We start from the raw sequence: 14,300 nt of genomic DNA on the forward strand, positions 1-14,300 counted from the left end.
GGGAGAAGAAAGGAGTGAGGAACAGAGAAAAGGAAGCAGAGAAGGAAACAGAGAAGAAGACAAGGAGAGGGATGGTTGGTGCAGAGGAGGGAGGGGTTGAGACCCAGGGAGAAAGAGGGACTCTCCAAAATCCTCAGATAGAGAACGGGTTAGCCCAACACACACACACACACACACACCATACACAACACAGGCATACGGTTTCATGCTGTCATGATAGCTTGGCTTTAACATTTTTCACAGTAATGAGCTTAATGCCATGTACCCGCATGTGCAAAAGTTGTGTGTGTGTGTGTGTGTGTGTGTGTGTGTGTGTGTGTGTGTGTGTGTGTATGTGTATGCTGAGTGTGTGTGGGTGAGCGTGTTTTTGTGAGATCATCACTACCTGTGGGTGAGAGGGTTAGGCTGAGCACTTGGAATAACTGACTATTCATTACATATATTGCGCTTTTCAAACTTTCCTGACTTTCATCTTAATATTTTGAAAAATAACAATATTTTCCATATGTTGAAAACTCATTATTGTGCTAAATCAGCTCTCTTTTACCATGATGCAACTGAAGCTAAAGCGGTGTGTGGACCCAAACACAAAATATTCCTCCAAATCCAAAACAAGCATAGAGTAAATACAACTAAAAACAAAAATTGCTAGAATTTTGTTAAGATACATTTATTATAATCATATTTTTCAACAGCGTTTTTGAGCCAGAGCTCCACCTATACCTGAGAAGTGAGAAATTCATGCAGACAACATTGGATCTAGTCAGGTGCTGTGAGGCATGGGCAAACACGTCAAGCTCTTGATGAATGGTCAATGTTTTGAAGCAAGGCAGACAGACAATATTGCCTTCTGGCAACTGGGAAAAAATCCATCTACATAATAGAGTGTGCTGTAAGAACAAAAGTAGCATGGACAAAACTGCTGGCTATAGTTAATAGGAAATCAGCAATTTACACTGCTTTAAAATGTTGCTTCTAAAAGTTTTCAAAAAAAGTGCTGTAGGAAAAAGTACACAGAGCAATTAGGCTTTTCAATATAGCCTAATTCCTACAACCATAAGTGACCATCGGTCAGATCTCACTAGTGTAATTGTAGTGTACATGCAGATATGTGTTTTATCAATATTAAAGTTTGAAACAGTTGCTCTGATGATTGCTCAGCACAACCATGAAACAATAACCTACAGACCCACACATGTATGATACTAACTGTGTGATCTAGGGCTGCAACTGACGATTATTTTCATTGTCGATTAATCTGTTGATTATTTTCTCGATTAATCAATTAGTTGTTTGGTCTATCAAATGTCTTGTTTTGTCCACAACCCAAAGATATTCAGTTTACTGTCATAGAGGAGTGAAGAAACCAGAAAATATTCACATTTAAGAAGCTGGAATCAGAGAATGACTTATTTTTCTTAAAATAAGTCAAAATTTATAAAAAAAAAAAAATGTTATGACACATAGTGTTAGTAAGTAAGTAAGTAAGTAAGTAAGTAAGTAAGTAAGTAAGTAAGTAAGTAAGCAAGTAAGTAAAGTATATTTATATAGCACCTTTCACAGAGCAAAGTCACAAAGTGCTTCACAGGAGTAAAATAGTTAAAATACAACCATCAAATAGTAAGAAACAATAAAACATAAAAACAAAGGACATAAAAACACACAGAAATACAGACACAAGAGGCTAGACAAAGGCCAGTCTGAACAGATGAGTCTTTAGCTGCTTTTTAAAAGTGTCAACAGAGACCGCAGATCTTAAGTCCAGTGGAAGAGCGTTCCAAAGTTTAGGTGCCACAATTTCAAAGGCTCGATCACCTTTTGTTTTGAGCCTAGAGCGAGGGACAACCAGTAAGCCCTGGTCAGAAGACCTAAGTGACCTGCTGGTAATGTAGGGATGGAGTAGGTCGTAGATGTACACAGGTGCTTGACCATGCAGGGCTCTATATGTGACTACAAGAACCTTAAATTGAATCCTAAACTTGATGGGAAGCCAATGTAAGGAAGCTAAGATGGGTGTGATGTGAGACGTCCTGCTGGACCTGGTCAACAGCCTTGCAGCAGCGTTCTGGACCATTTGTAGACGGTCCAGGGATGACTTGCTGAGGCATGTGAAAAGGGAACAGTAGTCCAGGCAGGATGATATAAGGCATGAATAATCATCTCCAACTCAGCTTGTGACACAAAAGACCTGAGTTTGGCAAGGTTTCTAAGATAGAAAAAACATGTACGGGACAATGACTTAATATGTTGATCAAAGTACATAGCCTGATCAAAAATAACACCAAGATTTCTAAGGTTAGACTGTACAGCTGAGGAAAGGGACCCAATACACTGAGCAACCTTGGAAACGATACTGTCTGAAGCAATAATAAGAACCTCAGTCTTGTCTGCGTTAAGCTGTAGAAAGTTGTTGGCCATCCAGTCCTTAATGGCAATCAGACAATCGTGCAAAACAGACAGTCTGTCAGTCTTATCTGGCTTAAAAGAGATGTACAGCTGAATATCATCAGCGTAGCAGTGATAAGCAGTGATAATACCTTTAAATTTGCTAATAATCAGTCCTAGGGGAAGCATATATAAAGCAAATAAGATAGGATCCAAAACAGAACACTGGGACACACCGCAGGATAGGGCAGCAGTTGCAGACATGTAGGGACTAGGGTTGCAAAGGGGTGGAAAATTTCCGGTAAATTTCCAGAAAGTTTCCGGTTAATTTCCATGGGAAGTTAAGCTGGGGAATTTTGGAAATATTCCAAATTGGAAACTTTCCATGGGAATTATGGGAATTTATGGGAATTTATGGGAATTAATGGGAATTAATGGGAATTTATGGGAATTAACTGGGAATTGAGGGTAATTTAATGGAAAGGTATCATATCCAAGCATAAATATTTGTTTTGTTATAAGCAGACATCCATCCAAAATAATACAATTAAAACAGATTTATTTGTAAGTAGAACTTTATCAAGTGTTAAATATTTTATTGAACAATCAATTATTTCATTGAAGAACAAAAACATGAATGTTGAGTTAAATATTACTCATCCCCCCGACCCAACCCATTCAAAAATTAATAAAAATGCACAGGAATGCACAGTGCATGTAGGGGGCGTGGTCTCAATAGCCCTGCAGTAAGCAGTGTGCTATGTGTGCATGTGATTGAGGAATAGCATATATATTCAACTGTACTTGCATGATATCTGGTTGTTTTAGTCAGGATTATGCTAAAATATATTTTCCCCAACTATATTTAAGTTCCCTATTAAGAGCATACCTTCAATTTTGTAAATTCCTGGTTTATTCCCGTTTATTCCCATAAATTCCCATTAATTCCCATAAATTCCCGTTAATTCCCATGGAAAGTTTCCAACTTTGAAAATTCCCAGAATTTTGCAACCCTAGTAGGGACCAACCGACACAGAAAAATTCCTATCCGAGAGATAGGAGGAGAACCAGTCCAGGGCGCTCCCAGAGACACCCACCCACTGCCTAAGCCTTTCGATCAGAATGCAGTGATCTACAGTATCGAAAGCTGCGCTAAGATCCAGCAGCACCAAAACGGAGAATTCACCCACATCAGAAGACATCATGATATCATTGGAGACTCTGAGAAGAGCTGTTTCAGTGGAATGCTTCTGACGGAAACCAGATTGGAACTTATCAAGAATATTGTGTGGATTCAGAACAGCAGTGAGCTGTTTGGCAACAAGTGTCATGCTTTACCCACTGGTGCACTGTGAGATTCCCAGCCAAACAGCATATTCTTAAGTCCATATTGAATCAAATATACACATCCATTTTGTTTTTTTGTTGGCTTGCTATCATGTTGCCAATATTCACTCCATCATATTTGTTTGTGTTGGCTGTCAACAGACTCCTGTAATACTAAAAGGCATAAAGATAGATGAGTAGGAAAGCTAGCCAGTTAGCTGTAATCTGCAAGTAGCTGCATGGGCTGCATGGATCTACTGACATACACAAAAACACAAACATTTATTTAATAAAGAAGGTTGTGCCTTGTCTTGACACATGAACGCCATTGTCTTCTCTTTTTTTCTTATCACAAAACACTGAATGACAAAGTAACATGCACACACACACACACATACACACACAAACAGACCTGAATCATTTATTTATGTCCAAGACATCAATGCAAAAACAAAGCAACGACCTGCCAGTTCACTATTACACACACACACACGAACAGAGTCACCCCTGGGGCAACAAACACACTTAAGGGTCCCCAAAGATGTGAAACGGAACAATGGAAAGAAAAAATAAGACAAAGTACTTCCTGGAAAAAGGTTTAATGGCTGTGTCAAGTTTGCTTTCAACATACACAAAGACACAAACGGACACACACACACTTGCCAAAACAGGAAGACATATACAGAGAAAGAGTAAGATAAAAGTGAAAGAGGAACACACATATACACACACATACACACACACGCATGGGAGTAAGTGTCTATATCTGGTCTCTGGAGTTTGTCTTTGATATTTAGAGTTCATGATTCATAGATGAACTGTTATACAAGCCTAATGGTGCACTGTGTGTGTGTGTGTGTGTGTGTGTGTGTACGTGCATCTTCAAAAGGTCAGGCTGAACTCAAGAGTCTACACACACACACACAAACGCATGCACGCACGCACAGGCACACACACACACACAAACACACACACAGTTCCATTAGGCTTGTATACCAAGTTTATGACATGCACATAAAACACACAGTCAACCAACATGTAGCAAAGATAACAATCAAAAAAGCACTGATGACATATACACACACACATGTGAATTTTGGAAAAAGAAATGCTCAAATTCCTCAAAAAAATGAATTATTTTATAAGCAAATGTCTTAACACTCCTAATTTCATTACTAACACATATTGTGCATAACTTTGGTGCCAGCAGTGGGAGGGTGGGTGTCATGGATATAGTTTGGAACCAAACTCTTCATATATACATACGGGGCAACTGACAGAGGGACTATCAAGACAACAGTCCTGGGCTGTGAGCCGAGAGGCGCCCACACAGAAATATTAATTATAACAGTTATTTTCATAAATCAGAACAAAGGCTCATCCACACAGTTTCACCCTGAGTCCTGGGAAAATTTGCAGTGTGTTTATCAGTGCTTGCACAACTAATCTTGATCAACAGAAGTGTTCGCCCCCTGATTTCTCAGAACTGTGCATTCACACACACACAGTCAATTAAAAACTGACTTCTTTCGAACTTCTGACCCCAGACAAACACCAACTGACCGATCCAAACATAAAAGCTAACCATGATGATGCAATAGGACGTTAGAAGAAGTTTCAGTGAATAAACAAGTGAGATCAGGAAGATGTGTTCTTGTAAGATGGGCAACCATGCACTGAAGTATGCCTTCATCAACGTCAATGGCAACCATAAGCTATAATGATGATCCACCCATATTCCATACACCACCACCACCACCATCATCATCATCATCATCACCACCACCACCACCATCATCATCATCAACACCATCATCATCATCATCATCATCACCATCATCAGCATCATAAACATCATCAAAATCCTCATCAAAACCACAACAAGCAATAGTACAAATATCAAAAACAGCAGTATGTAGGCTATATCCAGTGTTTCCCCAATAATGCACATCATTATTGGGGAAACACTCATTGGTGGCTGAAAGTAATATTGGTTTTGGTTCTACATCTGTCCATGTTTTATTCCCAGTTTTATTCCATTTGTAGTGAATGTCAAAAAAACAAAATCTGTGCATATTTGGATAGATTATAATGACAAAACACTATTTCTAATTACTGGTCTGATACTTGTGAGGAAAACTTGGCAAATTGAAAATGTTTTTTTTTGTGTGTTTTTTGTTTGCTTGTTTCCAATATTCTTTTAATTGTTTTTGTTTATTACATTTCCAATTTTTCAGTTTGTTTTTTTCCCTAATGCTCTATTAGCATTGTTAGAGTTCTTGCTGTGGAGGCCCCAGCACTATAGCAGAAACACTGGTTTGCACACACAAAACCAAGGAGTGGCGCACCTACACAAATATGCAGCTCTATCCACACACACACACACACACACACACAAAAACACACAGGCAAATATTTTAGGCGACACAGATGGCCAATTATATTGCCATCAGTTATGTCCTGCCTTATTTTCTTTCAATGCAGTATCCTGACATTTTGTTCCTCATAGCTCACTGTGTTATTCACACATTTTTTTCAACCCTGTCCAACCCTGCTGAAATAATATTAACCATCAGTATTGCCTCAAAGAGTTGTCTGTGTATTAAGCATCACACATACACCCATACACACACGCACTCGCACATTGTCTCACCTTCGTATACGGCCTTGAAGCCCTGTGCGCTGACAGCAAAGTCAGTGGTGAACCACAAAGCCAGTATAGATCCACTGCTGACTATAGGAGAGGGCAGCATGAACCCTGACAACCTGGAAAACAGAAGAATATTAATGTTAGAAAAGAAATCTGTAGTAAAGCACAGCGTGACAAGTGACAATTGAAACCAAAAGACTCGACAGCACCAACCCTGAAAAGCTGAAGCATGAATAAATAGAATAAGTGTTGGTGTTGGTTATGGTATAAGACCCCCATCCTTGAAGCCACAGGTGCCCCTGCTGGCCTACGATCAAATCCCACCAGAACCTTTTCTTCTGTGCCGCTCTCAGCTTCCCTACTGTCTCCATAAATAAAGAAAAAAAATACTAAGGGGAGTGGATCGCCCACTCTACTTTTCGGAAAAAAATAAATCTGCAGTAAGCCACAGAGCTACAGTACACAAGATCCACTATTGATGATAACCGAGGGCAGCATGAACCCAGACAGCCTGCAACGCAGAATAAAACAGATGCACCAGCTGAAGAATCTACACACTCAAACTGGAAAAGTCAGAATAATGTATGGTGGGAACAGTGAGGGGGATTGTTTGTGCAAAATCTTTGGCTCTGACACAGCGAAGTCAGCCCTTGATCGCATTGGAGGTTGTGCTGAAACGCCGCTTGCTAGGCTTCATGGAGAGGTGATGGTTACACAACTTTGGGAGGAGAATATGAAGAGTCCTCGCCTCCTCATTTATATACAGCTCACAATTCAAAAGTTCAAAATGGCAGATGGATAAAGCCAAACGTAAATTGGAAATAGGAATGTGGAAAAAAAGCATATGTATTTTATAACTTTGGAATTTAACACTTTGTGTACCATTTTAAATTTAAATTTCAGATGACTTTATATTTTCATGTTGCTATTTCATCTTTTTACTTCTCGTTTGAATTTCACTTTTGCTATTTACAATTTCATTTTCACATTTCCATTTTATTGTGCCATTAACATTCCAAGAAGAGCAGTAAATAAAGAAGCATTTAGCGCTTCCTCAATTTTGCGTCTCCATAATAGGCGAGGGAACTGAGGTACAGAAGTAGGTAGCTGTTGATATAAACAAGGGCAGAACAATGATTAGATGATGAGGGAGCACAGAGGTTGGACACAATCAGTCTTTACTTGGTTTGAATCACTGTGCACAAAAGTATATTGCTAAAATCGTGAACTCCAATTAGAACATCAGAATAGAAAGTAGTAGTAAACCAGAGAGCTTGGATAGATCCACGGCAGATTATAGGAGAGTACAATGTTAACACTAACAACCCGATAGAATAGAATAGAATAGAATAGAATAGAATAGCCAGATTTAGATAAACCCAAGGAACAGTCTATACATTTAGATAACAGATTAGGCCCTTTGGTCTCTGATTACCAACATGAGGAGAGGAGAGGAGAGGAGAGGAGAGGAGAGGAGAGGAGAGGAGAGGAGAGGAGAGGAGAGGAGAGGAGAGGAAAGGAGAGATCATAGCAAAAATAGCAGAGCACAAAAAAATTGGTGAAAGAATCGGAGAATGGGTGAATCAGGGGTCAAAAAGAGAACTAGTGAGAGTAGAGACCAAAGCCAGGAGCAACAATAAGTGAGTAAGGAGCGAAGGTGATGAGTGACAGAATAAAAGGGAAAAAAAGAGACAAAAATAGAGGACAAAAAGAAAGAGAGAAGAAAGACAGATATTAACGGGATTCAATTGCTGGTGTAATCAAAGCAGTTATGACAATGAGCCTGGGTCCAGCGTTACTGGCAGCAGCTTTATACAGATTCATTTTTCATCATATGAAAGGCTGGCTTACAGAAAGGTGGGGTAGAGGGGGGAGACAGAGAGGAGAGAGTGCCACACAGAGAATCAAGGAAAGAGAGGGAAGAACGGGCAAAGAGGGAGACAGACAGACAGAGAAAAGACATAGAGAAAGAGAGAGAAAGAAAGAGAGACAGTGAAGAAGAAGAGAGTCACCGGTTGATCTACTGAGCCAGACAGAGATCACTGAAAACACCGAATTGTAGAAAGCGAATCATTTTATTTCTCTGGCCTCAAAGCAAGGACACCAAGGACAGGGAGGGAGGGAGGGAACGTATGAAAGACAGACAGACAGACAGAAATGGAGGGAAGAGTGGGGAGGGGAGGGAGGAAACAGAGGAAGGACAGAAAATAGAGGGGAAAGAGACAGGAAGGGTGAGAAGATGAAAGAAGAGGAGAAAGGAGAAGAGAAAGGTAAGTAAGTTTTACTTTCCCGTAGCACGAAATGACCCTAATCTATCAATACCAATGACTCAACGATTACTTCCACAAGTGCTGAGATTTCTGGCTTTCAAAGCTCACTTTCCGACCTGTTTTGATCACACACACACACACACACTCACACACACACACACACACACACACACACACACACACCCTCCCCCTATGCCCATTGGCATCGCAAGACATTTCATGCTCAAGCCAAAGAAGCAAATCACAAAGCATTATTATAATTATTATTATTATTACAGGATTTCGCATCATGATATATGACCTCTTCACTAGACGTTTCTGATGAATCGCTGTTCTAATTTGCCAGCTTATTCATCTCTGTTGTTACTGATTATCCGTGTCAACTGCAGGCCACCGTAAGCAGTGCCAGAGACCTGTGGATGTTGCTGCTATTCCTGAGTCGCCAACAGAGGTTGATAAAGACTACTATTATTGTATTATATTATTAATTAAAATAGATTTCGGCACAAAGCTGAAGAGCAAACTGAAATACAGTCCGTCAAATAGAATCAAACAGGCTTAGGAAAGATGGAGAAAGGAAGTGAGGGAGAGAGAGGGACAGATAATGAGAAAGATGAGGAGAAAGAGAGCTGAAACTGGAGAGAGAGAGAGAGAGAGAGAGAGAGAGAGGTGAAGAGCCAGAGAGAAGAGCTTTATCTTTGAGATGATAAAATCACTGAGTCATGGTCACTGTTTGCACTCACACACACACACACACACACAGAGTCGTTGAGTCACAGAGAGCGAAAACCACAAATTTTGTTTTATCTGTTTTATCTCGCCAAGAATTATATACAGGGAATTGTTAATGCTGTTGTCTCCTCTCCGCAGTTTGGGGTTTAGTGTGTTGCTCAAGGGCGTTATGGCAGTGTCAGTGAACAACAAAGGTCTATGAAATAATATGTTTGTACTGCATATTGGCAAATAAACGCTCAATTTGTACCACTAAGAGTTGTTGTTTTGTTTTTGTTCTTTTTATACCAGACGTCCCACACTTCTTTCCCACATGCTGGAAATTCGCAGCAGGCCTTACAGAAGAGGATGGTGCTGTTTCCCCTCTCTGTCTCCAACTGGTCCTTCCTCCACCTCTCATTTGTTGAGTTCTTTACCATATTGGTTGGTTTATGTGGGATGGGCATTTCTTCTACTGCTGACTGCGTAGTGCCAACACTTTCTACAGCTTCAGGCTGTGTAAACGGTTGATTTCTGATCAAAACCCCCTCAATTTTTCTCACCCAGAATGCACTGGAAAGAATCAGGATCCCATAAATCACCTATGGTGGCCCACGGGGGACAGTTGCGTTCACGTGTGAACTCAACAAATAAATTTGAACAAGCTAAAATGCAAAAAAAGGTACTCCTGATTGTTGTGACATTTTTTTCCCCCTGACAATCGGTGTTATTTTTTTTAATGAAATTTCAAGGACATTTTTGCGCCAACATTAATTTCTGACCCTGGTCAGAGCTATAGAGAGAGGTTGGCTAGGTTATATCATGTTGCTGCCCCTTCTCTAGATCTAACAAGTGTTGGATGTCTTATGGGACTGACATGGATGCCACTAAAACTGCAGAGGTAAAACTGTCAAAGAATGGCTCTGACAGGATCTAGCCTAACTATAGCTAGCTCTGATATGGACCTGGATGAAAGCTTAGCCAAAACATTCCCATGAATAAATTATATATTGAAATGAAAAATATGTTTGCCTCTTTTAATACTATACATACACACACCAGACATCATAAACAGTGAAGTACACACACCTCAGGCAAACTCACTGTACATACATGAAGGTACATACACAAGCATTCTCTCTCTCTTTCTCTCTCTCTCTGGGAATAAATTGATGCTGTGATTTGTGTCTCAAATGGAGGATTGACCAGGAGACTGATGACAGTTTATTCCCAGAGAGACAGACACACACACACACACTCTCTCTCTCTCTCTCTCACACACACACACACACACACACACACACGGTTGTCAGTCAGTCAGTCAGGTAATGAGCAGTAATCGTCTAGCTGTCAATGTAATGATGGATCGACATGATTCCATATCCCTCTCCGGTTCTCTGTTTTTCTCTTTTTTTGTCTCACCCTCTCTGCATCCATCCATCTCTCTCTCTCTCTCTCTCTCTCTCCCCCCCTCTCTCTCTCTCACTCTCCCCATCAAAGCCACACACTAATCCTGCAGCTGTTTGACATTTATACCAAAATCAGTGCATTTGGAATATGTGGCCATTTATCCAGTCAACCAGCTTATGTAATCAGTCAGCCACTCAGTCCTTCAGCCACCCAGTCTATACAGTCAACTACCAATCAGCCAGCCAGCTTGTCTGTGTGCCACTCTGTCCCTCTGTCCATTTGCCTATCCATCTGTATCTGCCTGCCTAACAGTCTTTCTCTCGCTCTGACTGCCTGTCTATTAGCCTATCAGCATGGTCTTAGTTTGTCAAACTCTTATAAAGGTAGGACTCCTGTTGAGGCTATTAACCCTGACAGAGCCAACCAATTTGGCTACCACACTCTTACAGTTGTGCCACGGCAGTTCAGATTAAATTACTAGCCTTGAGTAAATCATCGCCTTACCATCAGAAAGGTGCGCAGACTTGGGGACGAGACAAAGATGGGATGGCACACACATAAAGATAAAGGATCACACGCTACCCTCTTCTCTTCCTGTCTTGTCTCAAAATTATTAAAAAAGTCCACAGGACTACACGGGATTGTGAAGACCGATTATCACTTGTGTACTCATGTTAATGTTATGGCTAGTAAGATTCAGATTTGCTTTAACGTTACCACACTTCTAACGTTAATCAGTTAAATTCGATAACGGTTATTTGGTGTTATATCAGACCTTCTGGAGCAGTGGATCAGTAGCCCCGATACGTTCCGTTCTCTCTCGCATGCAGATAACGTCTCGCCCACATAACTATTGATATTTGACATGGTAATTTGGCTAATATAGCATAAAATGGCGACTACGGAATTTTAAGGGTTGATTGCTATGCAAGTCTGGGCACTTACCGACCGTAAAGTCTGTAACACTTGCTTGAGAACTGTGCAGATGAGTCTGTTGCACGCCTGCTTAGCAAACTGTCAAAACTCAACTGAAACCATAGCATTATCAAACATTGTACTTCTCTCACTAGCTCTTCTAGTCATCATTAGCATATTAGAAAACCTGGCAGGTAAGCATAATCAAACAGGTACCTTATATAACCCCTTAAATGCTATAAAGTAACGTAACTTGGCCTACCTTTAGTGGAGAAGAGAAGCTATCATTTGCTAACTACAAACAGCTTAAGTTAACTAGCAGGCATCGGCAGAAACAGAAACTGCAAATGTCAAAACTTGACCTGTTTAAAATGACAGCAGCAACTTGGACACCTAGTGGTGACCTGAGTGACAACTTAATTCAGCTTCCTTTGCTTTGGTCTTTGCTGCAAAACCTCTCGCCTCAGTGACTTGCTGTAAATTGGTTCATACCAACGGTACACATAAAAATGGCCGCCGCTCCGACCATCCAGGAACGTTGGTTTGAATGGGAAAGACCGTTCTATCCATTCGAGTTCTGTGGTCTCGCCAAACTCCATTCGAAAAGAATTATTTTGCCTTTTAATGTTGCCTTTATTATTGACACCTACAATGCAGAACATGACTTAAGACCTGTAGCTTCTGCCTGGAGTCTTCTGGTAAATTCGGCACTCAAGTGATCCACCAAGCAGCACTTTATTTCAATAACTGAACTTATAGAAATGGCTCACACTAGGCTACTTGCTACCTTCACTGCCAGTGAATTTTTGTGGAAGAAGAGCATGGGAATAACAGGTGAATCAATTCTAAAAGTGTTTTGAATTTATTATAAATGAGTGCTGCTTGGTGTATTGGGTGCATGCTGAATAAAAGAGTGGAGTTGTAAAAGGTCTAAAGTTGTGTTCCCCCAAGGTTTTTCTTTCTGTTGTATTATCTGTCAATTGTTCAGACTTTTATTTCTTTTGATAGTGAAGCACTCTGTAACTTTGTTTTGAAAAGTAGGCTAAATAGGCCTAAATTAAGTTATTATATTCAAGTTTGCCACATTTTTGAATGGAGTTTGGTATTCATTTGTCTTCATACCGTTACAAGATTTAAAATTGAAATAATAATTGTATGAGTCTTTTTACTTACAATATTACAAATGTTTTTTTTTTACAAAGGTACAAGGAAAGATAATGCCACAGTTCCATCATGTCTGATGTCCAGTGAATGTATTAGTTCCTCTCTAGCCATTTTTCCTTGCATCTATTTGTTGCTGTCTGTACAGTTTTTCTTCCCCCTTGAACTAAATTTCCAGTTGCCAGCATCGCTCTCAGATTCCAGTCTTAGTCTCGGACCTGTCCATAATACTTGAGCCTGGCCAGACCGGGCACGACAAAATCTACACTTTCTTGACCAGCTCCAACTGGTCTGGAGTCATCCGAGGGCCAAAGTCTGGAGTCTTGAACCTTTTCACACTACAGGATATTCTGCACCGATTGTCGGGACCAACTGCCCCAGGCCTGCTCTGACTATAGCCCAGATTCACCCCGACAGTCAAAGCGGTCCAGTCGGCCATACAATTGGTGAAAAATCATCTAGTGTGACCTTGTCTCTAAGAAAGGGCGGCCACCCGTCAACTGGTGTCCGGTCGCTTCACGCCCCCCTCCACTGCCCTGCCCTGCCCTGCCCTGCCCTGCCCTCCCTGCTAACAGCTGCACACTGAGGCCATTCTTGGAAGGATAGTAACCAAGAGACACACAAAAACTTAATATCTACTGTTCTTATACAACTATTTTTCAACTGTAATGAATCTAAATTATACCGGCTACATTGCCTGATTGTCTGTCTTTCTTGTCATAGATTACATTGTCATTGTCAAAAATAACAATGGCCCAGGTTTGGATAGCTTTTCAAATACAAAATTGTAAAAAAAAATTAAAAATTAAAAAATATAAATGGAAACAAGGTGTATTGGCTATATTAAATGGGAAAAAGAACTGACAGAAAGAGATGTATTTGATATTTTATTCAAGTGTAGAAAAAATGTAGGAATTTTCAAATTTACAAAATCAATAGCTATTCTGTGAGCCTATGTTCATTTTTGAAGCTCTCTATTTGCTATAAGCACTCAGTGGCTTGCAGCAAGACCTGCAGGCGTGTGTCTACCAGCGCAGGCTGTGGGGTCCAAACTTCTGAAATTAAAACTAGATCATTCTTATGGGAGAATTATCTGTCCCTTCATTCATATCCACAGTGATAGTGATAACTGTCTCATTATGGCTTATTACTTATCAGCAGTTTTGATGGCTGAAGGATGGTAGGTTTGGGGTATAGAAATTACAATAAGACTTTTCTCACAATGGCACCACTTTACGCAAAAATCAACAGAATACTGGACTTTTGGTCCAACTTTTATTGTGGGCAAAGACAAGGCACAGGGAGAACAGCACATGATTAAAAGTAGGTGTAAATAAATAAAATGCACTCTTAAAAAGAGAGCACTTTGTTTTCATAATTACCAGAGGGATAAAATATAATGTATTTCAGTTCCAGAATTCAAAATACCCAGCACTGGGCAGGTTGGCCTGCCTACTGTTAAAGGTGCTATG

General features: G+C 40.3%; 1 protein-coding gene across 1 annotated transcript in view; it reads right to left on the minus strand.

Moving 5' to 3' along the window:
* Positions 1-14,300, minus strand: part of csmd1a (CUB and Sushi multiple domains 1a) — a 177,377-nt gene that overhangs the window by 122,838 nt on the left and 40,239 nt on the right. Inside the window, exon 3 of the mRNA XM_071512817.1 lies at positions 6,365-6,477. Within this exon, the coding sequence (XP_071368918.1) occupies positions 6,365-6,477 (113 nt within the window). The remainder of the gene's footprint in view (positions 1-6,364; positions 6,478-14,300) is intronic.

Source organism: Centroberyx affinis, unplaced genomic scaffold (assembly GCF_046629955.1).
Source record: "Centroberyx affinis isolate AG114_WGS23_722 - 3 ecotype Tasmania unplaced genomic scaffold, CSIRO-AGI_Caff_v1 ptg006554l_1, whole genome shotgun sequence".
In the NCBI taxonomy this organism is placed as follows: domain Eukaryota; kingdom Metazoa; phylum Chordata; class Actinopteri; order Beryciformes; family Berycidae; genus Centroberyx; species Centroberyx affinis.